This window comes from Gymnoscopelus microlampas, assembly GCF_963454915.1.
Source record: "Gymnoscopelus microlampas genome assembly, chromosome: 3".
NCBI classification, from domain to species: domain Eukaryota; kingdom Metazoa; phylum Chordata; class Actinopteri; order Myctophiformes; family Myctophidae; genus Gymnoscopelus; species Gymnoscopelus microlampas.
The window spans coordinates 11,676,184-11,701,547 of NC_139940.1; the positions used below are offsets into that span (position 1 = coordinate 11,676,184).

The 25,364-nt window shown below is 40.3% G+C and overlaps 2 protein-coding genes across 2 annotated transcripts; one reads left to right on the plus strand and one right to left on the minus strand.

The window, feature by feature from the left end:
* Nucleotides 1-53: 53 nt before the first annotated feature.
* Nucleotides 54-3,004, minus strand: tpk1 (thiamin pyrophosphokinase 1). Its single transcript, XM_084053050.1, has one exon. The coding sequence runs from the start codon at nt 2,817-2,819 to the stop codon at nt 2,058-2,060; it is 762 nt and encodes a 253-aa protein (XP_083909176.1). The 5' UTR covers nt 2,820-3,004; the 3' UTR covers nt 54-2,057.
* A 1,029-nt stretch (nt 3,005-4,033) lies between these two features.
* Nucleotides 4,034-25,054, plus strand: stk31 (serine/threonine kinase 31; the record flags this gene model as incomplete). Its single annotated transcript, XM_084048150.1, has 28 exons — nt 4,034-4,049; nt 4,160-4,212; nt 6,916-6,984; nt 7,314-7,466; nt 8,396-8,706; nt 9,091-9,349; nt 9,447-9,572; nt 9,671-9,802; nt 9,900-10,025; nt 10,124-10,255; nt 10,353-10,478; nt 11,405-11,520; nt 11,912-12,068; nt 12,388-12,513; nt 12,978-13,157; nt 13,845-13,967; nt 14,057-14,176; nt 14,530-14,658; nt 15,091-15,192; nt 15,291-15,371; nt 16,475-16,600; nt 17,820-17,945; nt 18,078-18,164; nt 19,097-19,246; nt 20,331-20,473; nt 22,383-22,448; nt 23,930-24,106; nt 25,048-25,054. 28 exons carry the CDS (start codon nt 4,034-4,036, stop codon nt 25,052-25,054), a joined length of 3,519 nt encoding a protein of 1,172 aa, XP_083904276.1.
* Nucleotides 25,055-25,364: the final 310 nt, after the last annotated feature.

Here is a 25,364-nt window from a genome sequence, read left to right on the forward strand (position 1 = left end):
AAAGGAGGATTACATATGGTTCTGAAAAGCTTTGAGTGCATTACTGATGTCTTTTTCGCCAGCTGTTCAAATTCAGTTTTACACTGCACTTCATGTAACGTAATTCATGTAACGATTCAGTTTTACCAAGTCATTCTACGTAAAACTGAACTTGAACTCCAGCAAAAATGCCTACGGCCAATAGTGCACTTGCCAGCAAGTGTGTGATTTCTCCCTTTTCAAGAGTAATAAAGTGAACATTTACAAAATTTAACTCATTTAATTCGTTTCAAATCAGCATCATTTCAATTTTATAAAAATCATGAAAATATTTTCACTTTCACAAGTCATAAAAGATTAACAAGGTTGTCAATGCCCCTGACCGGAACAGGCCTGTACTGAGAATAACATTTCAGTGAACCATTACTCAGCTTAATTTTTTTTTGTTTACAGTCAGTGTCACCAAATCAGGGGTCAGTTGAATCATACATTGCACATACTGTATGTTTGTGATAGTAAAAGGCACATACTGTATATACCTACCGCAGATTGTGATACATATTATACATTGTGATACATTGTGAAGCCCATAAGGCCTCTAGGTTCTGTATAGGATGCATCTCATTAGTGAAGGCTTAAAGAACCAGTATACTTCTTGTAGAACTCTGTGCACAGGCTCTAAAGTCAAACTTGGCCTCCAATACACCTTCCTCTGTGTTGCCTGTTGGCCATTTCAAATACTCCACTAAAATTATACATATGATATCTTGTGAAACAGGACATTCTGCATAATGAGTACTTTTACTTTTGGTACTTTAAGTATATTTTGATGCCAATACTTTTGTACTTTTACTTGTAACAGTGTTTCTACATTGCAGTATTGATACTTTAACTTCAGTAAATCATTGTTTTGTACTTTTTCCACCACTGACGACACCTAGTGTGTTAATGGTTCAAATCTGTTGCCGAGCCATAAAATGAAGAGCAGTCAACTGAACCGAAACAGGAAATGGGTATGTCACCTTCTGGAAACCTGGGACTACATTATTATGCACATACGCTATTCTTTGTGAGACTTTTTTGTTTGTGAGGATTTGCATCTCTATGACAGCAAGCACATATTTCAAAGACTCACTGATGTCAGCATCAGCTGCTGAGTATAGTCATTTCAATACTAGACACTGGTCCAATGTGGTGAAACCACACCACTGGCTTCTACTGAACCACCAACCTAACTGATCATGTACAACCTCCAAACCATTATCGATTAAGAAAATCTGATGTGCATGTGATTCAATAATAAATGCAATCAGGCGTGAGCTGAGCAGACAAAGCTGACCTTGTGTATTCAAAAATATATATATTATTTAAAAATGTTTAAAAATAGGCACACTTCTGGAGCTTTGTCTATAAATGTAGTCTACTCTACAGAGATCTCCATATATGGGCATATATTATATATTATATTCTAAAAGTAAACAAATCAAATCATGTGGATCTTGTCATCCACATGGGAATGGCATGGTTTCAGTGTTCTCGGATTTCATCTGACCAGCCTGTGATGTCAGCCATAAATTACATTTCTATGACGTATATATCTCTCCAAATTTGGGCAAGGTATCAGAGCCCTATTGAATTTCATTATAAGTAAGAAAGAAAAATCTGATTACAATTAAATAATTCAATAAGTATAAAATGTGCGCAAGGGATTTGGCACTGATCGGTCCAGCAATTTGGGAGATTAGCTCCAGACACAGACAGACCCTCTTATAGAAAGATACTCTTGCAGAGCCAAGCTGTAACAACAGGCACACTTGTGAGTTTCGCACGTAAATGTAGCCTAGTTCCCACAACAGAACTAAGGCTTATTCAGGTCACTTATAATACTTATTTGTGAGACTAAATCATTTTCTACCACCTTGAGTGAAGTTCAAGTCATTTCACATAATCTAAAGCTATGCTGAGAATGAGCTGCTGCTCCAGTTGTGGAGAAGGAGAAGATGCTTTGACAGATGTGAGATGAGATGTCTTCTGTGATTGGTCAATTACTCTTCTGGGGCGTGGGAGGTCTCTCCAGGTCATTCCCTGCCCCCGTTGATGCCCATACTCCACAGCAGAGGCTGGTCCGTCGTCACGGTTACAGGTTTCCTGGGGTTTCCCAGGGCGACGGACTCATAGGTGTTTGAGGTGCTCACCAGCTTCCCAAACTGTAGGACTTGGTTATCCAGGTTCCATTTGAGTCCAGTGGTCTGTGTCACGGCGGGCCCTCCCACTGGGATGAGGCTGCACCAGTCTCCCTCCAGACCAGTGTTCACACCCAGTCTGTGGCTGCCAGGCCTGAGGAGATGGGCGAGGCTGGTGCCCTGCACGATCAGCACTGGGAGCTGTGTCATGGACATGGAATGGTACAGGGTCTCCACCGAGGCCATGATCTGGTCCAATCTGCCCGCCAGCCCACCGAGAGTCACTATGGTGTCCACCTGCAGCTGTCGTGTCTGGATCTCCTCCAGCATGATGGCCAGACACTTGGTGAAGTCTGTCAGGTCCTGGTCGGACGTCTCTATCAGCCTGCAGCCCTTCTCCGCATAGAAGGCCTTCACCTCGTCGGTGATGGAATCAAAATCCCCGCTGATGTAGTCGGGAAGAAAGCTGTCGCGCTCTCCTGCCGTGATGTCATAGAGGTGGTTGGCAGCTCCGTCCGCACAGGACCTCAGGAGAGCCTTGCTCCACAGGGTGTGGAGGTAGTCCTTCTCCAGAGGCTGGTTCACTATGAGCAGGCAGATCCTCTGCGTGCCCGAGGGCAGCAGACAGTCCAAAGGTGTAAACTCTACTTCACCCATGACCTGTATTCAACCCCCCTATCACTGTTCTGTTCTACACTCTTCAACGTTTCAAGAGGTGCTCTAAACGGTGTTAAGAGTACGCGCCTGGCTGCCGTCCATACAGGCAAGCGTTTGAATGAGGGAACTTTCCGCGTGAGTTCCTGGTTATTTTTTAATGTCCATTTAAATATGAATCTGGTGCACACGCGTATACAACATATCGTCGCCCAGCAATGACATCATCAACCTCTTAAAGTGACAGTACAGACCATATATCTATGGTACAGACATTCTGAAACCACTGACTGATTGATAGGGAGTCAGTGGACAGACATTCATGTAGACACATTGGTGGAAAGAGTACTCACATTTTTTACTTAAGTAAAAGTATCAATACTGCAATGTAGAAATACTCTGTTACAAGTCAAAGTCGTGAATTCAGAATTTAATTGAGTAAAAGTACAAAAGTATTGGTATCAAAATGCATACCAAAAGTAGAAGGTTTTCTGATGTATACAATGTATACAAAGCTTTTGAAAATAGCAGATCTACAAGCTCACAATGCGTTGCATCGCATTGCGAGCTTATAGTTGGAAATTACCTACCTGGGTTCCATCTTTGAGGCAAACCTCTCCGGTGATAAAAGGGAAGAAAGAGTCATAAAAAAGGTCAACCAAAGAACATGTTTTTGTATAGAATTTCCTCTCTAGTCAGTAACCTTGAGGATTCTAACAAGGGCCCTCATCCAAGGTCATTTCGACTATGCGTGCTTCTCATGGTATCACAACACCACTAAGGCCTTAAAAATAAGGCTCCAGACATCCCAAAACAAACTAGTGAGGCTACTTCTTGGCCTTAAACATACAACCCATCTCATTTTGCAAGGGTCGTATAGTCTCGGCCATGCCTTTCGGCCTGGCGGAGACAAATATGGTGCCCAGGTGTCCCTAAGTGCCCACCTATCCTGTATTCCATAGCACTACGTCACAGATCCGGGGTGTGAGTGACCCCCTGCTGTTCAATCGTGACCCGCCGTTGCACCGTGCACGTCCATGTGCTTCACATCTACTTCACATGTTTGGTAGATAAATGCACTTGTTGGATGGTTTACATCGATTTGCACTCCGTTTCTTAAAGTGTTGTTACCGTTGTTCGTACGGTAAGCAAATAGCCTACAACAACCTCCTAAAATAATTACAAATTATTAGTTAGTGTCAGTTTGTGAGTCGACGATGGACAATGACCAGAGTGAGTAAATCCCAAGTAGTTGTGCAGCTACGTTGCAGCGTAATGAAGGACCTTTAGATTTAGAAAACCAATGATTTAATATTAACCTGTCTTCACTTTTTACTTTGTAGTGGAGCTGGTCAAAGTGACCCACGTTGAGGACTCGATCACATTCTGGGCACATGTAGGTGTAATGTTGTTACCGTCTCATTCATATCATTATCAATCAATGTCTGTAATCACCTGTAGCCTTTGATCACGAGACTGATCGTCTTGGATGATTTTCAGAATAGTGTTTGTCCTTTCTCCCTTAGGTCCGTACATCTTCACAAACGTTCAGATTTCAAATATAAAGTGCTTACCCCCATGGTCACGGATGTTGCAATTATGTACGCCCCCCCTGAAGTACCCGTATATCTCCAATTGTTAAATAAAAAGCATTTTAATGCGATTGGTGGCCATTTTCTCATAGAATTATAATGTATCAGGGGGTAATACACCTCCCAACCGATAGGGTCGCGTACTTGAAAGCATACGGAGAAAATGGCCACCGATCGGATTAAAATGCTTTTTATTGAACAATACGGAATTTACGGGTACTTCTGAGGGTTCGTGCATATTTGTAACATCCGTGGCCATGGGGTAAGCACTTAACATTTGAAATCTGAACGTTTATGTAGATGTACGGGCCAAAAAGGGAGAAAATGTCTTGTATCATGGCTATAATCACCTGCTGGCCTGCTCCTGCATTGTGCAAGTTCATTCAGAGACCCAACAACAACAAACACACTAAACATATTGTGTGCATACGTTTATTATTTAAACGACAATGATATGTTTCAGAGCATCACGTCGCATGAAGCAGTTGAGCAAATGAACAACACCTTGGGAGAAGTATGCCTAAAATCTCAGAGGCTGCATGGCACCCCCAGTGCGATTAAGGTAGGGGGATTACTGGGGGGTGGATGGATGGTCGCTACTACATTTCAATGCATGTGCCTCAGGCTCAGGGGCTCTTTGTTGTTGACACTTGGGGCATTCAAAATGTGATTGTGAGAAAATGTAATGTATTTAAAGGCTCAAGAAGGCCATAATGCTTGATGAATGACTTGATTCAGGTCATAATGGACTTTCTTTTTCTCAGTTCGTTAAAAGGGGAGCATTGTTATGGGATATTAAGAAATGTGCATTAAATGTATTTACAGTGGTGGAAAAAGTACTAAATTGTTTTATTTAAGTGAAAGTATCAATACTGCAATGTAGAGACACTGTTACATTAAAGTTGCGGTACTCAAAATCATAAAACTTTACAAAACTAGTACAAAAGTATTGACATCAAAATATACTTTAAAGTGCCAAAAGTAAAAGTAGTCATTATGCAGAATGTCCCGTTTCACAAGGTATCATAATGTATTAAAATCTTTTGAAAATAGCAGATCTACGAGGCGTCCTGAGCTTGTAGATCGGCTATTTTCAAATAGCCAAAGTTCAAATAGGGCTGAAGTACTACGTTTTTGTAAAAAATAATTAAAAAGTAACTAGTAACTAAAGGTTTCAAATAATTGTAGTCGAGTTAAAGTACAATATTTGCCCCTGAGATTTTGTGGAGTAAAAGTATTGAAAACTGGAAATAGTCCAGTAAAGTAAAAATACCTAAAAATTGTACTTAAGTACAGGGTATCAAGAAGACTCACTCCAAAACCAACTCACCCCATTGCTAGGAAAACTCACTCCGGAAAACTCACCCCACAGGGTAGGAAAACTCACCCCCAAGATTTTCGGGGGTAGGAAAACTCACCCCAGGACCTGAGAAAACTCACTCCGGAAAACTCACCCCAATGGTTTTTAACTTTGTGGAAAACTCACCCCAATGGTTTTTAACTTTGTGAGCTTTCCATTTTCACAGAATGCTTTCATAATGTGATGGTGAAAAATGGTTTAAAAAAAGGTAGATCTACCGGCTTGTGAGCTTTCCATTTTCACAGAATGTTTTTTAACTTTTCAATTATATTTTTGTGTTTAAAATATTGTCATCATAGTCCATGTAGACTGGATGCAAGATTATATTGATTTCAGCAGAAAAGCCCAAAAGTTTAAGAAACACTGCTCTAAATATCAATTTATCTAGTTCCACTAAGTTCACCCGCATAATCACCCTCCTAGGGTTAAGTTTAGGATGAGAGTTTAGGTATAGGCTTTAGGATTTGAAAGTCTCCACTGATTCCTTACACCTAATAGTCCTCCTCCACTAAGTTCACCCGCAAAATCACCCTACACCCAGGTTAAGGTTAGGGTTAGGGTTTAGGGTTAGGGTTTAATCCAGTATGGATTAAACATGTCTCATTTTGAAAGCATTCTGTGAAAAAGGAAAGCTCACAAGCCGGTAGATGTGCCTTTTTTAAACATACAGAATTGGGGTAGAGGGGAAAAGTTAAACCCACCCACAAAACAAAAACTCACTGTACACCATTGAGTTTTTCTGGGGTGAGTTTTCCTACCCCCGGGGTGAGTTTTCCTACCCCCGCGGTGAGTGTTCCGGAGTGAGTTTTCTCAGGTCCTGGGGTGAGTTTACCCACCCCCCGGGGTGAGTGTTCCTAGCTCCGGGGTGAGTTTTCCTTTTTGAGTTGGGGTGAGTTGGTTTTGGAGTGAGTCTTCTTGTATTCAAGTACAGTACTTGAGTAAATGTACTTTCCACCACTGTGTATTAAGCATGAAAAACATGGGCCTTTGTCTGCCCCCCAACACACACACACACACACACACACACACACACACACACACACACACACACACACACACACACACACACACACACACACACACACACACACACACACACACTTGCCCATGTTACAGTTTAAATGTCTCTGAATGAACTCTGTTGTAGATTTATGGAGCTCTTTTCTCAAAAGACAACAACTGGTACCGCTGTAAGGTGCTGCAACAGCTGGACGATAAGGTGAGGGAGATGCATGTTGGGCTGTTGCATGTGGAAATAAACTAAATACCACCATAACATAATGCTGCTTATAAAAGTCTTCAGATTAGCATTTAGATATTACAATTTGAAAACGTCAACTTTATAGATTGGGTTTATCACATTGGAATGCATGGTAATGGCAAGTCCATCTAAAACTGTCAAGAATTCTTCTTTCCCCAGTGGTAGTTTAAAATGTGTTCAGTTAAGAGCTCATTTTTGATCAACATATACTTCCTTTGCATTATGCCTTATTGAAAATCAATATGCAAAACCTTTTAATACAATATTTGTCTTTATGTATGCAGTTCATGGTTTCCTATATTGACTATGGGAATAGAGAGATGGTTTGTCGATCGGCTATTGTGGAACTTCCAGAGGATCTGCAATCTCCAAGTCTGGCCAAAAAGTACAAATTCTGGGGTTTACACAGCGACCCTGATTCACCTAACATTAAACCGGTAAGCACAGTATTTGAGATGAAACTGTTGTGTCGGAATCATAAGCACAGCTTAAAGAATAAAGTCAAGTCAAATGACTTGACTTGAAGTTTTATACACATATGAGACAGTACACATGGTGGGTTGCTCACATACTTTAGACCAGCGTTTCCCAACCGTCGTGCCCCTGCACTTTAGTGTGAGAGGGCTTCCTGTGCCGTCTAAAATTTCCAAGAAACAGAACGAAACCAACGGCTGCTTGCTACTGTAAGCATTTAAATCACCATCCTATATAACTTTGCACCATTGAGCCAGCTCTCCGTTTCTGCTGGTATTCACTATGGTGTGTCTGTGTGTACGCTTGAGCCCAGCTACAGCATGCTACTATAGAGGAGCACAATTAGATACACCTGCCATTCAATTAATCCTGGCACTCTGTGTCACTCTTCCTCGGTCCACCCAACGGAACTCAATTAAGAAGGAAGAGAATCGCTAGACACCGGGCATTGATGCACATACATGGGTGGCAAACTGGAATCCGGAGGTTCGATGAAATGCATGGCAGTGAATGAGAGCCAGCTGGACCAGCTATCCAGCTTATGAACAAACACTATTTCTGAATGATTGCGACCTTTGTCATGTTATCGGTTCAGGAATATAAAAGAAGACTTATCACAGGTTGTTTTCGGACAGTCTCGCGATAACGGCACATACTTTGGCACAGTCAGAAACGTACTCTGTGCTCTTTAGATGCCTCAATAAAATTATACAGTGTGCACATCAAAAAGCAAGCATGTGTCTTCTATTTTCCTGGACCGAGTATTTTACAAAATGTGTATTTCTTTTCTTTTCAAAAGCATTATACTGTATAGATACTGTATAATGCTATCATTTATACAATATATATACCCACAGGTCAATCACCACTATCTCCTGCTGGTTTTTCACAGGGCTTCCTCCAGAATCTGATGTTTTCTAAAACAGTTCGTGTTCAGAAGAGGTCTGTGAGCTTTGATGGTACCATCCTGGTCCAGGCTTTTCAGGGGAACATGGACATAGGTGAAGAGCTGATAAACATGAAGCTTGCCCAGGCCAATGTGCTCTGGAGCCAGCGGGAGAACCCGCCCCTGAAGGACCCTGCTTTTGCCTGGCTCCAGCAAATGATGGAAAGGGGTCAGGGGACAGACGGCATTTCCACCTTTCCGGTGTGCATGCCCAAACTTCGACCAGTTTTAACTGCCCAGAAGCCGTCGTCTGCAAAGTAAGCTACTGACATTGTGCCATGTTTGTTTTGGGCAGCTCCCATGTGTTGACACTTGACATTGTGTATATGGTAATTTATTCTTCATGGTTCGACCCTGTTATTATTTTTTTAACGTTTTTTTTCTGGGGCCTTTTATGCCTTTATTGATGGGATAGTAGGTTGACAGGAAATGGGTAGAGAGATGGGAAGTGACATGCAGCAAAGGCCATCGGGATTCGGGAATATTCCTAATCAGTTTTCAGTATTTTGAATAGTCTCTAATGTATGGAAGGACGACAAGGACACTGCAGTTGAGAGGTCATGTCACATTTATTTTAATCACGGGTTGTTGGTATTTCTAGAGACAATATCTTTTGTCTTTCTTCTCTTGTGACAATCTAGAGAGACAGCCACAAATGTCTCCAATCCTCTCATCGCTGCTGAAAAGAAAATGGAACTTACCAACGCAGTGGAAAAGACGACGGATGTGACCAACGCAAACGCAGTGGAAAAGAAAATGGACGTGACCAACACAGCTGAAAGGAAAATGGACACAGTCATTTTGGAGGAGAACCAGAAGCTAAAAGCAGAACTACAAGTCCAGAAACAGAACTTTCTGCAAAAGGAGAAAGAGTTGAAAGACTCCTGCGCAGAGATCCAGGTTACACATGCAAGGCCTTAACTTGAACTGGATCTATATAGTTCCTAGTTTGCAGAGTGAGACTCTTATGTTGAGATTGTGTGGCTTTTTTCTACAGGAATTGAAAGAGAGCAGTATGGACAATTTGGAGGAGAATCAGAAGCTAAAAGCAGAACTACAAGTCCAGAAACAGAACTGTCTGCAAAAGGAGAAAGAGTTGAAAGACTCTTGCGCAGAGATCCAGGTTGCACATGCAAGGCCTTAACTTGAACTGGTTCTGTATAGTTCCTAGTTTGCAGAGTGTGACTCTTATGTTGAGATTGTGTGGCTTTTTTTCTACAGGAATTGAAAGAGAGCAGTATGGACACAGTCATTTTGGAGGAGAATCAGAAGCTAAAAGCAGAACTACAAGTCCAGAAACAGAACTGTCTGCAAAAGGAGAAAGAGTTGAAAGACTCCTGCGCAGAGATCCAGGTTACACATGCAAGGCCTTAACTTGAACTGGATCTATATAGTTCCTAGTTTGCAGAGTGAGACTCTTATGTTGAGATTGTGTGGCTTTTTTCTACAGGAATTGAAAGAGAGCAGTATGGACAATTTGGAGGAGAATCAGAAGCTAAAAGCAGAACTACAAGTCCAGAAACAGAACTGTCTGCAAAAGGAGAAAGAGTTGAAAGACTCTTGCGCAGAGATCCAGGTTGCACATGCAAGGCCTTAACTTGAACTGGTTCTGTATAGTTCCTAGTTTGCCGAGTGTGACTCTTATGTTGAGATTGTGTGGCTTTTTTTCTACAGGAATTGAAAGAGAGCAGTATGGACACAGTCATTTTGGAGGAGAATCAGAAGCTAAAAGCAGAACTACAAGTCCAGAAACAGAACTGTCTGCAAAAGGAGAAAGAGTTGAAAGACTTCAGCGCAGAGATCCAGGTTACACATGCAAGGCCTTAACTTGAACTGGATCTATATAGTTCCTAGTTTGCCGAGTGTGACTCTTATGTTGAGATTGTGTGGCTTTTTTCTACAGGAATTGAAAGAGAGCAGTACAAATCTTTCCAAGGAAGCACAGCGCTTAGAGTCTTTGGTGGATGACGTGACGAGTGAATCTCAACAGCTGCAGAAGCGACTGCAAGATGCAGATCTTACAATGCAGGTGAGGAATTGCCCATAAAGGTTCAGATTCACGGTAGCATCAATCAATCAATCATCATCAATCTCCATAAAAGTAAGGATGATAAACCTTAGCAATGAGGAAAGCTCAAAATACATGTGCATACTAGACCTACTAGGTGGGTTTTTCTACATAATAAACATTTGCAAAAAGTGTTTTTGATGAAACAGAAAAAAAAATATGAGTCACAGAATTGGTATGATAAACAAGACTTAATTTGTACAAAATATAAACTATGAAATAACATTAAGGGAATCAAACAATTGCATTAAAACATTTTAATTATGGAAAGGCATTTTGATAAAATGAAGTTCAAAATCATTCAAAGCAAGCCTGAGCTCCTCAGACAGGTTGTTCCAGAGCCGAGGGGCCCTGAACTTGGACAGTAGGTTCAATTCCACTTGAACCAAAACCTGGCATGCCTATATTAGGAATGTTGTCATAGGCTTGTAGATCGGCTATTTTCACCACACGGCACCATCATACGACAAGTATAAAATGCGGTTTAAGTGTTTTTTTTTTTTTGTAAAATATTTTTATTGGTTTTTTAAAGACATACAAAATACAAACACAGACAAACAGAAATTAAAAAGACAAAAAAGATACAGCTCAGAAACAACATTTAAACAAAGATAAAAAGATGAGCAAAAACATGATCATAGGTCAGACTAGGGCCGGTATGGGAATCCCCCAAGCACAGTGGCGGACAGCGTAGGTCCAATATGAGACAAATATGGATCCCAGATCTTATAAAAAGTGTCCAGTTTGGAATGCAACATACACGTAATGTATTCACAAGGGATACAGTCCATTACAACGGTTTAAGTGGTTAACCAAAAGCAAATGTATACTTTGTTGCATTGCTGTTTGTGACTGTGTTTTCAACATGCTCACTTCTCACTATTAAGGTTATGAAGGAAGAGATTGTGAAGAAAGAGAAGGAAATGGACAAGCTTTCACATGCTGGGATGGCAGAGCAGCTGGGTCGGCTTGTGGAGAAAGTCCACGCTTTGAAGGAAATAAGGTACTCTCTATATTTCCCTCAATGTCTTTCATTCACTGCACTCTAGTGAAGACGAGAGCTTATCTGCCAAATCCAATCCACCAACCCAACAGAAATAATAACCATTCATCTGAGTTTCAAAAGTAACAGTCTTGTATTGTATTGTGATTTTGCCAGACCACACCTCATTTTAAGACCATCGGCGCAAGATAATTTAAAACAACGTGGGTGCCTGGTGTGAAAATAACGAGTGCTTCGGTCGGAGGATAGCAATGCTTGCGCTGCCCCTTTGTGCCATCCCTGCTAGTTGAGAAAAAGAGGGACTAATGTAACGACAGATATTATGCTTAAATAAATCTTCCATCACTTCTAAACTATATGAATGTCCATTAATGGCATCTGGTTGTGACAGAAAGAGCCTGTTTGCTGGTGAAGATGACATGCTGCTGATTGAGGCATTCAACACAGTCATCCAGAACAGCATGTCTGCCCCGGTTGCCACAGAGGAACTGGAAGTGGCATGGAAAGACTACATGTGTGTCCAAGAGAAGCTGAGGGCATGTCAAAAGGTGAGTCCTGCTCAAGACACATTCCCTCTGTACTAGAGGGGAATTTCTCTCGATTTAAAGAACCGCTGCCCCAGAATCTTCTTTTTTTGTTTGGTTAATATCTTTTTGAAGCTTACCCATGCCATGTCTGGTAGTTTCTTAAAATGTGCATATCTTCAGCATTTATTTATGAATTCATGTCATTGTTCAGGACCACATTGGTCTTCCATTACACTTTGTGTACATCCCTGGTTGAAGTTATAATTTGTTTTGCCACAATCAAATAAAATCATTAACTTGATCACCTATTAATGATGACATGCGCACCTGTATTTTGCAGCAGGAGGACGTGAAGGACCTGGTAGACCAGAGGAATAAGATACGATCTGTGGTGATGGCTGCGGCGGATCGCTTCTTGGAGGAGGCAAAACCCCTGCCTGTCAGAGAGCGCATGGAGACACTTGAGGTATGGGACAGAAGAGGAGAAATAAATCGTATCACATCAAAGATCCTGGGGCTCCCCGGTGGCTTGACTTAGTTGGTTTGCACAATGTATAGGCCTGATTGCAACTAGCCTGGAAACCAGATGAATTTGCAAAAAGAAATTGCCCTCAGCAGATTTATTGCGTTTTCATTGTCACACAATTATCAAAAGGATAAAACGCAAGAAAGCCAGCAGCTTATTTCCTTTGCAGTCCTTTCAAATGTATGTGTAAATGATGTGGTGCTGCATGGTTTCTTGGGTGTGTGTATTTGCTCTCAATCCAAGCGCCCAAAGGTGCAAGAAAGTGTCCTTGTGCATGTCAGTCCAAGCGCCCGTTTGTGCTAGAAAGTGGGCACTTGTGGGGGGAAAGTGCAGGTGTGCCTTCCACACTAGGTGGGGGGAGATACCTGAAAAATACAGTTCTAATTCTTTATGTCACACTGCAGGAGGTTAGTGCCTCTCTGACTGCTGTCTTTGGCCCGACGTCGGAGGAGGATGTTGGGGAGCACATCTATGAAGAGTATCGCCAGTGGGTGAAAGAGAAGGAGCAACACATGACCAGTATAAGAGATGATTCCAACAATGCTCTCAATGCCTTGTCTACCTGGGCCTCAAATGTTGGCAAGGTAAACCGTGACAAAACACAGAGTGAGGGGCGTGAATGTACTGATTATTGTAACATGGCGTGATTGTTCATGAATTAATGTTAATGACATTCTACGTTCAACAAAACTTTACAATGACATCATAAAGACAGTGTTGCGGTCATTGAATCCGTTAAGACCTGAAGAAGCATCTGTGTCACTTTTTCATTTGAGCTAAAAAGCATTATTTTACACTTTGGCTATTAAAAAATAGCAGATATACAAGCTCATAACGCGGCACCGAGTGCCGCGCTACGAGCTTGTAGATCTGCTATTTTTGAAAAATCGAGAAAATGTGTACAAATTAATATATTTATATTCTTTTAAAGCGAACATTTTTAACTCAAATCTTTGCTTCTTGGGGTCCCTGGAACAACATATTTTGAGATGAGGGTCCGCGGTCAAATACATATCATTTTGGGGGTCCTTGACATGGAAAAGTTTGAGCACCACTGATATAGAAACATAGGTTTCTCAGAAAACTGTTGGGATTTAGAAGACATTTTGTAGAAATCGGCTTCAGGTCTTAAAGGGTTAATTTGTTTGCTTATGGATATTTTTCTCTGACTGGCACCTGCACTAGCATTTCATGTGTGTGTTCTACTGATTTTATAATTAAGGGGAAACATGTAAGAATTGAAGGTATTTCATGTATTTCTTTGTCTCAAGTTCTTCTGCCTGTCAAATGAAACCCTGGTGGCGACGAAGGACGTTATTGACGGAGCAGACTATGTCCTGAACCTCGCAGAGTTGAACGTGTGCCGAGAACTTGACATTTGTCTTTCGAAAGTGGTAGGTTTCTTTTCTTGGCTGCTTCTTTGTCTGTCTTTTTCCAGTGCTACTGTATGTTTCATGTGCTGTTTTCACGCACATGTCCTCAGGGCCAGATTGAACAGGACAGTCGGGTAATTACCAGCGTGTTCCACAAGGTCATGCAGGACATACAGAAAGAGAAGAAGGTCCTCATTGATATTATGGATAAATATCTTTTCCACATCAAGGTGAGCAAAGTTCCTTAATTATATTATAGATAAATATATTTTACACATTAAAGTGAGTGAAAGACACCATGCCTGTGTTCTATATTAAGCTAGAATCAGTAATTGGATCATTCATGCATAAAGAAATGTAAACAGACTGGGTTTGATTTCAGATCAAGATACACATGTCCTTTCCATTTCCTTTTCCTTTCTGCACCGCACCGTCTCATAAAGCAGGAAATATCTTTCAATCTTTAAGAAATGCAGTTTTCAACAGAGAGATTTTTCCACAGTAAATGTGTGGCATAAGGCCACAACTTCTGAAGATAGTTGTTATTGTAAGTCTGTCCCCTAATTCACCATCATGTTGTCAGTTTAAAGAGATGATTGAGAGCCAGGATGTCAGCCCCAGCCCAGCCACTCTTCTGCTGATCAAAAAGAACATCCGCTGCCTCAAGTCCCAGCTGAGATGGAGACAAGTAGAGAGAAACAGTCTAGAAGAGGTGAGATTTGACAAAGAACTTTCTTTTCCCTTGTGAAGTGACTTAATAAGAAATGTATATAATGTATCTTCAAACGCTCTTCTCATCGTGTGTGTGTGTGTGTGTGTGTGTGTGTGTGTGTGTGTGTGTGTGTGTGTGTGTGTGTGTGTGTGTGTGTGTGTGTGTGTGTGTGTGTGTGTGTGTGTGTGTGTGTGTGTGTGTGTGTGTGTGTGTGTGTGTGTGTGTGTGTGTGTGTGTGTGATTGGAACATGCATTTTGTCTTGTTCCCATAGACCTGATGGGTCAAAGGAACAGCATTACAAATTAGAGACAGATTTGGGGGGAACTTCCCACTTATAATTCTAAATACAGCTTGAATTAAAACACTTTAAAAGGGTGGACAAAAGGAAAAATCAAAAAGGAATGAACTATCTTTTTCTTTCTTTCCCTCAGGCTGAAGAGCTGGACCTCACAGAGCTATCAAAGAAGAGCGAGGAGATCGCCGAAACCAGGAATCTCCTTTTCCAGGAGATCCACAAGGAAAAGGAAGAATATGTACAGCTCACATTTCGTTCCAGTGAATACAGTAAACTGTATGAGTCGTTGCTTGTAGTGACATCTGTCGGCTAACACTTCTCCTGTTGTTTTTGCAGAATAAGCTGAGGGTTCTGGTGGAGGGAGAATTCCCAGAGCTTCCTCTGTTGTACCCTGAGGTAGACCTCAACATCTTCATGGTGAGATTAAGCACATGAACCCCAGAGGCCCTGTTCTGGGGCGAACATAGCCACTCTAGAACCTCACAGTGCATCATGACGCGTTGTGAGATCTGTTGTGACCTTGTAAATTTTTTACAGTGTAGAGGGAAAAAAGGAGCAATTTATAGAGCCCCGGGGGACCATGTTGTATATAGGCTTTAAGTGATTCATGTAACATGAATAACAAAAGGAATGCAGAGTTGAAGATATTACATTCTATTATAAGTGTCATATTATATATTAAGATATTTTCTCTGTACGTGTTGACATTTTCTTCATTGTGGTCAAATATAACAAAAGTACACAATCAAACACCATAATATGCAACAATACAGTCAGTCAGAAGTGCAGGAAAAGTGCTATCCCTGGAAAAAGATTCAATTGATAATTCAATAAGGTAAAGAGTCTAAAGACATACAAGACCTTACATCTACACTAAGTAACTTTTTAGTTTCGATTTAAATTTTGACTGATCTGAATGGTAGAATATGTTGCAATAACTAACACAACTGCAGTGGTTGTATTTGGTCTCTCTGCTCTTTTTATTGAGAAACAATTCCTGTAAAACATTTCAGCAGTTGCACGAGAGACCTGGGTTCGAATCCCCGGTATAACATGAAAGTCTCACGACCTGTAACCCCATTACTCAAGTGTGCTTGTCAGAGTTTAGTGGTCTCTCTAATAAAGTATAAATGCTCTAAAATTATTTAAAAAAAGACTTGGTCTTGCTTTCACTTGGTCTTGAGAAAATGTACTGCGACAATGATTGTCAGTTCAGGTTTCTGAACTGTCCACAGACTTAAATTATGCCATATTATAATGGGCATTAGTGAGGACCATTTATATGAAGCTAGGTTGAAAATGGCTGAAGGTCCTTTAACCACTTAAGCCCCACTAAATACGTGTTTGACCGGTGTCCCCCACTATACTAGGTCCTCTCCTGTTTGCACAATACACTAAAGTGATGATTTGGGGAAGAAAACTACCTTTAACACCTGTTATCACCATTATTTCACTTGACTCACATTACTCTGTGAGTCAGAGATGGGTAATTGTGTTTTTCCTGTTGTGTCTCCCATTAGAGCTGTGGCGGCCTTCTAATAAGGAGTCTGGACAGGGACTTGTTTGATGCTGAGCCTGTCAAAGAACTGAGTGACCACAGACCTCTGGTGTGCACGGAGTTCCAGGGCCAGAGGGTCATACTTAAGGTGTCGGTCTGTCTCCTTGCTGTCTTTAGCTAGTGAAGTTGCCTGTTGGCGATCATTCAGATGTCATTTAAAGCAGAGGTTCGCAGGACCCGGAGAATTGGGGGTATTCATTCTAGATGTGTTAATCAGGTGCTAATTTAAGCTTTGGACATGGGCTGCACAATTAATCAAATAATATCAAAAATCGTGATTTTATGTTTCACAATTATATAATCGTGAACCTTGGTCTTATTTTGACAGCTGTTGCAACTTGCCCTTGTCTCCTCATTACACAAGGATTAATAAACAATGAACATTGTATAAACATATTGCAACCCAACTCTCCATCCATCAGGCTCACAGGAACAATCAAGTCTGATACGGGGACAATATTTGACCAAAGCTATGACACACAGAAGCACAATGAGCTAAAAAAGGCACAAAAACTATTACAAAATAGGCACAAAAAATATTACAACATAAACGTTTTACAACAAAATAATCTTAATCAATAATTGCGATTAATTATTATGATGACAATATTTAGCACATAATTTATCATTTAGTCATAATCGAGCATCCCTACTTGGGACACAGAAGGCAAATGTCACCCTATATGAAAATGTCCCTAATCAAAAAAATCCCCAAATGTTCAATATTTTGAAAGAGGGCAACAAGAGCAGATCTACAAACACAGCAATGTGTTGTGAGCTTGTAGATCTGCCTATTTTCGCCATTCATTGTACAATGTGTATATAGGGCTTAATTAATAATCACTGGTGGTGTCCTGGTAGCTGAACACAATAAGCATAAACAATAAGCATAGACCTTATAATGACATTATATACAGTAACTTACAGTAAAGCATGTCCTCCCCTTTTTTAGTGAAAAATCCCATTTCTCCTTTTCATTTTGTACCTGAAAGGCCTGGTGTTGTTGAATGCCAGTAGCCATTTTAGTGTATAAAGCATATCATCGATTTCTCACAGCCTGTGTGTTAATGCTTTTATAACATGTAGTTCAATTCGGTATATTTATTGTCCCCTAAGCGAAATTGGTTGTGCAGACAGGTACACACGGAGATAAAAATATAAAAGTAAACACAGTTGCCAGCAATTAGTAACATGATTCACGCATGTTTACCAAAAGTGTTATTTTGATTTTACAATGCAAATACAATATGTTCCGATGTGCAGTTCCCATAGACCATGTTATAATTGTTTTCCATCTGTGGCCGTAGAGTTACACTTTAAACGAGGAAGCGGAGGTGAGGGTTCTGGAGAGAACGACACTGTTTCATCGTGCAGCAACTGAGAGCAAGGAAGACTCTGGAATCCTGCCTCTCTTGGCCCTTTTCTTCAGCAAGGTATGGTGTCAAGTCCATCTTTGTCCACATCCTAAGATATTGAACAAGCAGCTTCTCATGTGTGTGAATGACTGTTATATCTTTCTGCTGTTATTGACAACATCAGACCTTTCGTTAATGCCTTTATTGCAGTCTGACCCTGTGGCTTTCTTAATGGTACCGTACTTCCCCAATGGGAGCCTCAAGGTTGTCCAGGCCGTCAACCCTCTGATCGACACAGTGAGTTTTTCTTTCAACTTTGACATGTTGACTTCGAACTTAACAGCTTTTATTCCTTATAGCTCAGTTTATTCCATTGAACAGGCAGTGGACAAACAACAACACGTTCGCTTCATATTTCACAAGGGAAGCGCAGCGCTCACAGCGCATGCGTATAACCCTGTGTGGGTCGTACCATAAAGTGTATAACAGAGGGGCAACCTAAGTTAACAGACTCCATGTGGATTTATTATTACAACCTCTGGGGTGATTTATACCAACATTTAACCACACGAACCCTTGCGTCCCTATTCTGGGCATGATAGGCGAACATTCAGCGACAATTGGTGAACAAAAATAGATCTACCAACTTGTAGAAAGGCCATTTTCAGTAAAAGGATTTGGTGTAGAGCAGGGGTCTTCAACGTTTTCAGGCCAAGGACCCCCTAGCTGAGAGAGATTAAGCAGGGACCCCCTACTCTATATTGTATAAAATGGTGTTTTCAGATTAAAGTTTTTTTTTACTTAGTCTGCTCTTTTTTCCCTCTACACCTATAGCCTCTTTGCCAAAAATAGCCGATCTACAAGCTCTCAACGCCTCGCAGCGCGAGGCGTTGAGAGCTTGTAGATCGGCTATTTTCGGCTAATGTTCCCCTCAGAAAAGGAATTCTAGGGTTCAAGTGGTTAATGTAAAAAAACAAAATCCTATCACACAAAGATTTGGCGGACCCCCTGTAGCAACTCTGAGGACCCCCTAGGGGTCCCGAACCCCCTGTTGAAGACCCCTGGTGTAGAGGGGGAAAAAAGGAGTGGACCAAGTATAGAGCGTTTGCGGTCCCCAGTAAGCCAATTATAGAAGTTCAGTCAAAACCTTCATAGATGAAACGGGACCATATCTTTGCTCTCATCCTAAGCAGACTATTAATCCACCTCTCCTCTGTTCCTTCCATAAGGAGGTTGTAAGGGTGATGAAGGGCGTGGCATGTGGCCTCCAGGCACTGCACGCTATGGGAGTGACTCATGGCTCTCTCAACCCCAGCAATACCTTTGTGGTCAACCGCAACCATGGCCTGGTAGGAGACTTTGACTTCACCAAAACAGTGGTAAGAAGCCTCATCTGGGAGCGTACCTACAGTACAGTATGTTCCCTCAGCCCTTTGTGTTCCCACAAAACTCACACTAACCCTAACCCCAAGCCTAACGCGAAACCTGACATAAAAGGCTGAGGGAGGGAACATAGACACGGCCCCCCTTAATCTATTTCCACATACTGTGTAATTATTATAGCATTATCTGTTCTTTGCATTGATTATGGCTATGATGGAAACGGTTCTGTATGAAGTGCAGCTGAATACATCTGTAACATTATTATGGGTTTTAGAACGGTTAGCACTGTATGTGTACCAACTGAAAAGTTTTCTTTTAAAGTAGGACACAACAAAACATAACCCTGAAAAAAATTATAATAATCTCAATATCCCTGGTTGCAATGAAGAGTTGACATAATCTTTAAGTGCAACCGAATACTGTCTGTAACATTGTCTTTTACATGGTTAGCGCCTCATGTTTACCAACTAAAAGATTTTCTTCAAAGTAGGACATATACAAACACCCTGAAAATAAAGGAAATGTCAATATCCAGCTCCCTGGTTGCAATGAGAGTCGGCATAACATACATTAACCACCCCCCCGTGTTTTATATTAAATGTCAGCACGATTGGAATACCTATTTCATCTATTGGATTGCAAAGGCTGAAACTACGGTGTGCAATAAAAAAAAATATATGTATAGTCATATTCCTATTTCTTATGGATATTTTGACATTTATATATTTGTTATTATTGTTATTGTTTTAGATATATTCTAGGATATATCTACATATTTCAAACTTTAAAGATCGCTTTTAGGAAGGCCACTCGACAAGCCCACCGCGGTTTTTTTGGCCTCTCCGGCACATCATGTTTTGGTTTTGATTTTTCTTCCTTTTCATATAAAATATAGTTTTTTTCATTTTGTTTTGTTTTTTATCATATGTAATTTTTAAATGTGCAATAAACTAAAACAATACATATGACTTTAAGGAAAACTTTTCAGTTTGTATGCATGGATTTTTGCATTGTAGTAATACCCATGAGGGCAATGTTTACTGTGATTGGGTACTACTAAAGCACTAAGGCCATCCATAGGAACAGAGAGCGGTGAACACGGGCGTGGCAGGCTCAATCGATCTTGTGGCCCCAGAGCTCCGTCAAGGCATCGCTACTCCTTCTCCAGCCTGTGATATGTTTGCTTTTGGCTGTCTGATGCTCTGGGTAAGACATTTTCTTCAGTACCATCTAGAACCAGATCGGTTTAGCCGATATATGGGCCATTATTTGAATTTCTTGACGGTATGAGCAATTATTAATTATGCAGGAGATATGTCCTGAATTTTAACAACTTTCAACCTGGCATCCCTATTTCATTCAAATACTTAGAAAAAAATTCCGAAATGGCTGATCTACAAGCACACATGTCGCAACAGGCTTAAGTGGTTAAATAAAGTTATTTGTGTTTATTTTTTATTTCTTTGCGTCTAAGTTCAATGTTCTCAAATATAATCTTTAATCAGATCACATTTAGTGTTCTAGGACTCTCCAAAATATGCATCGGACCCAAAAATCTGGCATCGGTCAGGTTCGATTACCATCAGCACTCATGACGACTCTAGACTTTAACGGAGACAGTAGAAAGAAAGCAAGATGACGAATAATGCCTTGCTTCCTGGGCAGGAAAAGCAGATGATATCCCTTTGTCAATGAGAGAAATGGGAAAAGCAAGAGCAAATAACCCATTTGTTCCTTACTAATTCATTATAACATGATACCATTTCTGTCTACTTGCTCTGTGTCTAAGAGGTGGGCTTTGGACAGTTCAGAATCCTGCCTACCAGTGACATCATCGGTAGGCAGATTTGGTTATTTCAAACCAGATCTTGTTATTGATGCAAGAACAATGGCTTCTATTTTGATGCAAGGACAATGGCTTCTATTTCAGTGTGCCATCTTTTCAGTAAGAGAAAGGCGGACAGCCTATTAGCTTGGAATCAACAATGATGTCATTGGTAGGCAGGTTTCTGAACTGTCCATAGCTCACCTCTTGAGACACAGAGTGAGCAGACGGAAATGGTGCCATCTTAAGATTAGCATTAATGACAACCAATTATATTACGATAAGGTTGAAAATGGGTTATGTGCTCCTTTAAGATCTTTCTGTCACCTTGAAGTGAAACCCAACCCAAACTATCTGTAGTTAACATGTTTTATAAAAGAATACTTTTGTGGTCTGTCCAGTCGTATTCTTCAGTTTGCTACAAATGCACAGTTCTCTGGAGAACTAGGACAAACGGAGCACGCTTGAGAGGCAGTGCCCGCTTACATAGACCTTAACTACGACCAACATTTTTCCATGCGTTATCTTGTATTTCTGTACCGTCTTTGGTTTTTGTTTGCAAGTACAGTAAATATAAATGACACAGCAGCTTAAAAGGCCAGAAATAAGTCGTTGACTTTTCATTGTTTTTATTGAAAAACTAACCCAGATTGTCTTGATTGCAGCTGCATGTTCCAGAGTTTAACGGTGCTTTGGATAATCTGGAACCACTGTCACTGGTTAGTATTCAGTGAATTATTGTGTTCTAGGTGGGCGCTGCACAGCAATATCAGTTTTATCATTCTAATAGTAGGGCTGTCACGATTACAAATTTAAGGTGACGATTAATTGTCCATCAATTTATTGCGATTAACGATTTAATTGTGTGTTTGGCCATTGAACATTGGAACATTTGAAGCATTCTAGGCTTCCGCTTTGTAATCAAAAATTGCACAGGGCAGTTATGACAAATCACTGAAATATACAAAGAAAGGATTGACATATTTGATAATTTTATACATGTAAAAAAAAACGGAAATAGCTGATCTACAAGCTTACAACGCGCGTTGTCACTTTGTGACGCGTTGTAAGCTTGTAGATCAGCTATCTCCGCTTTTTTTTAATATTTGAAAATGTGTGAACATTTTTCAACATGGAAACGATTATGACGATTATGCAAAAATAATTGCGATTATCTCAAATAATAGCGATTACACGTTTATGTAATAATTGTGACAGGCCTATCTAATAGTGCTATTATATATATTTTTATATTACCTATAGTGCATCTTTTGTTCTGACAATATTGTGTCCTTCTCCTTTGCCAGGAGTCAAAACTCAGAGATCTTCTCTCCAAGCTGCTGGTGTCTGGTGAACGACTCACTGCCATGGAGGTTCTGGCCAATGAATACTTTACTGTTGACCTGTAGTAGAGACATATAGGCTAACGGTAAAGTGTTTTCAGACATTTGTATTGCCTCGTAGGATTTTCTTTTAAAAATTCAGGTCACGACAGTGTTGTGTGATTTTATTTTAATGGTCATGGCCTGAAAAAGGAACAGTTGTTGCAGACCTTTCATTTATGTTTATTTTTCACATAAACATTTCTTGCTGAATGAAATGTAGTCCTTTGTCATTTTGTGCCCATTGGGTGTTTGTTTCCTTTTTGCTACTACTTTTTTTTTAAATCCTTACTTGTCCACGGCTGCCTCTTAAATGTCTTATTCAAGGGAATTGTCAGCACCAATCTCCTGTCAAATTTTTCTGAATCCCCTCTTCTGAAGAAAATTGGTACCATCACCTATTTTCTTAACGTTTCCTTGACTGAAAGCCACATCAACTTCTTGTGCCTTCTATCAAGTGGAATTGGAGGTTAAAACATTTTGTGCTCCAGACACAGCTAGCCTTTTTTATCACTGTCATTTGACCGAAAATTGTTAAGATTGTAAATCTTAAGACAAAATGTCAAGCCAGTCAGTCAATAGCGTTTGACTCTGCCACTAGTTAAGTTAACACTGAGGATTTACTTTTTAGTGTGGCAGTCACTGTAAGGGGGCTCCTGTTGAATTATATTTCAGATGTTCATACTTAAAAAGTTAACCAATTGTAATAAACAAATACTGGATTTGTTTTACTTGGGAACTGAGCAAGAACAAAAACAATATTGTTCTGGTCGAACAATATTGTTTTTGTCTTGCCTCTTAATGTTTCAGTCAAGTGCATATGTTGCAGTACATAAGCATGTTAGGGTACAAAACATGATCACGACAGAGAAGTTGTATGTGTTACAGTACCAAGAGGATGATTCTCTGTTTTGCTTGATATTTAGAAATGCACAACTCCCCCTCCAAAAAGTCAAGGTTCATCACTTTTTTGATGCAAGATTGTGAGCCATGATGAAGGATCGAAATGCATTTTTCATGTGCTACAATCATTTTCAGTTTATGAAATAACAGCTTGCTTGTATTGGCTATTAAAGTAATTTATTTTTCCTTGACTGACATCCAAGAAAACTGGACAGAACCCCATTCCACAGGGTACAAGACTTGATGACAAGATGTGAAGCCCCCCCCAAAACTAAACTGTTACAGTGCACGCATGCAGTGGCGCGCGTGCACACACACACACACACACACACACACACACACACACACACACACACACACCACACCGCCATATAAACCAGGGGCAGTACTGGCATCTGACAAAGGTTCATAGAATAGCGAGTGTCAATCCAGCTAAACGGCCTTCAGATGATAATGTAAGTTTAAAAAAAATTGTTTCTACAGTTAATCTAGAATAGAGGGAGCTCGTATCAAGAATGTAATTTTGCTTGTGCTTTCTGTTCTTGTTTGGCATCGTATGTGGTACACAGGGCGCATTGGAATGCTGGGAGGTGTCTGGCTATTGTGGCTCTCTGCTTGCTGGTGCTCTCCGTAGTTGACACATATCCATCCAAGCCTTCCAGTCCTGGAGATGATGCAGCACCAGAAGAACTGGCCAAATATTACTCTGCTCTCAGGCACTACATCAACCTCATCACACGGCAGAGGTGAGTACTTAAAATGTACATCAGTAAGTGTCAGTAGTTAAAGGACAACTTTGTTTTTTTACAACCAAGGTTTATGTTTTAGCTTGTAATTAAGGTAAATAAAAGATGAGTGTTACATTTTTTTCATTTACTCCTTTCTATAGTTTTAGCAATTTTCACCATCTTTTATACAGTGGGCGTGGGCATTCGGGCAGGTGGCTAAATATGTCTTTTTGTACACAATAAAAAAGGTCCCGTGGTCTTTGATGGCCAGATGTGAGTTATTGGGTTAGAAGAGCTACTGTAAATAATAATAAAGAAATTGTCGGGTTATTGTGTAAAAAAAGACCTATTTAGCCACCTGCCCGAATGCCCCCGCCCACTGTAAAAAAAGATTGTGAAAATTGCTAAAACTATAGAAAGCAGTAAATGAAAAAAATGAACAGTCATCTTTTATTTTAATTTAATTACAAGCTAAAACATAAACCTTGGTTGTCTTTTAATGCATGTCAAGTAAAAGCCAGGCGAGAGTACCAAATTGGGGCATCAATTAAAACATTAATGTACATACAGGTTCAGGAAATTATAAATCAGGACCCAGTTAACCCCTGCATGGATTACGAAAGTTTATACATATACAATACGTTTTATGTTATGTTACCTTGATGTCCATGCAAAGAAGAAACTATACAGTACATATCTTTTCATTGCACAGGTATGGAAAAAGATCAAGTCCTGATGCTGTATTCTCAGACCCGTTGGTGAGTGAGGGCACAGAGAGGATTCCAGGATCCATATTTGTTGGGTAGGTACAGAAATTTGTGTGTACTTCTCAAGCCATATTGTAGACTATAAACTCCTTGTGTCTTTCTGACTGTCCTTTCTTTTTTTCCTCATTTTCTTTCTAGCTCTCTTTAATTGTTTCATTCTCCTTCTGTACATTCTCTCTGTCCTTCTTAAAGACGGTAGCAGAAAGGGAGAGAAAGGAAGCCTTTCCTTTCTTTCGGCTACCAATGTATTTAATTAATCGACTACAACTATGTTTAAATACAAAGTCATTGCTAAACCTTTACCCCTGCTTTCAGCCTGCACAGTTTTTCCAAAACCTGCTTTTTCTACTTTTCCCCGGAATTTATGTTATGATCAATGTTATGATGTACTTTGATGTAGTCAACACAATGTTACGGAATATCATGAACAAAGTGTCATAGCATTGTATGTCTTCTCTAAGTCGACAAGCTTTTGTCAAGGTGCTGTGATATTTTTTTGGTTCAAATAA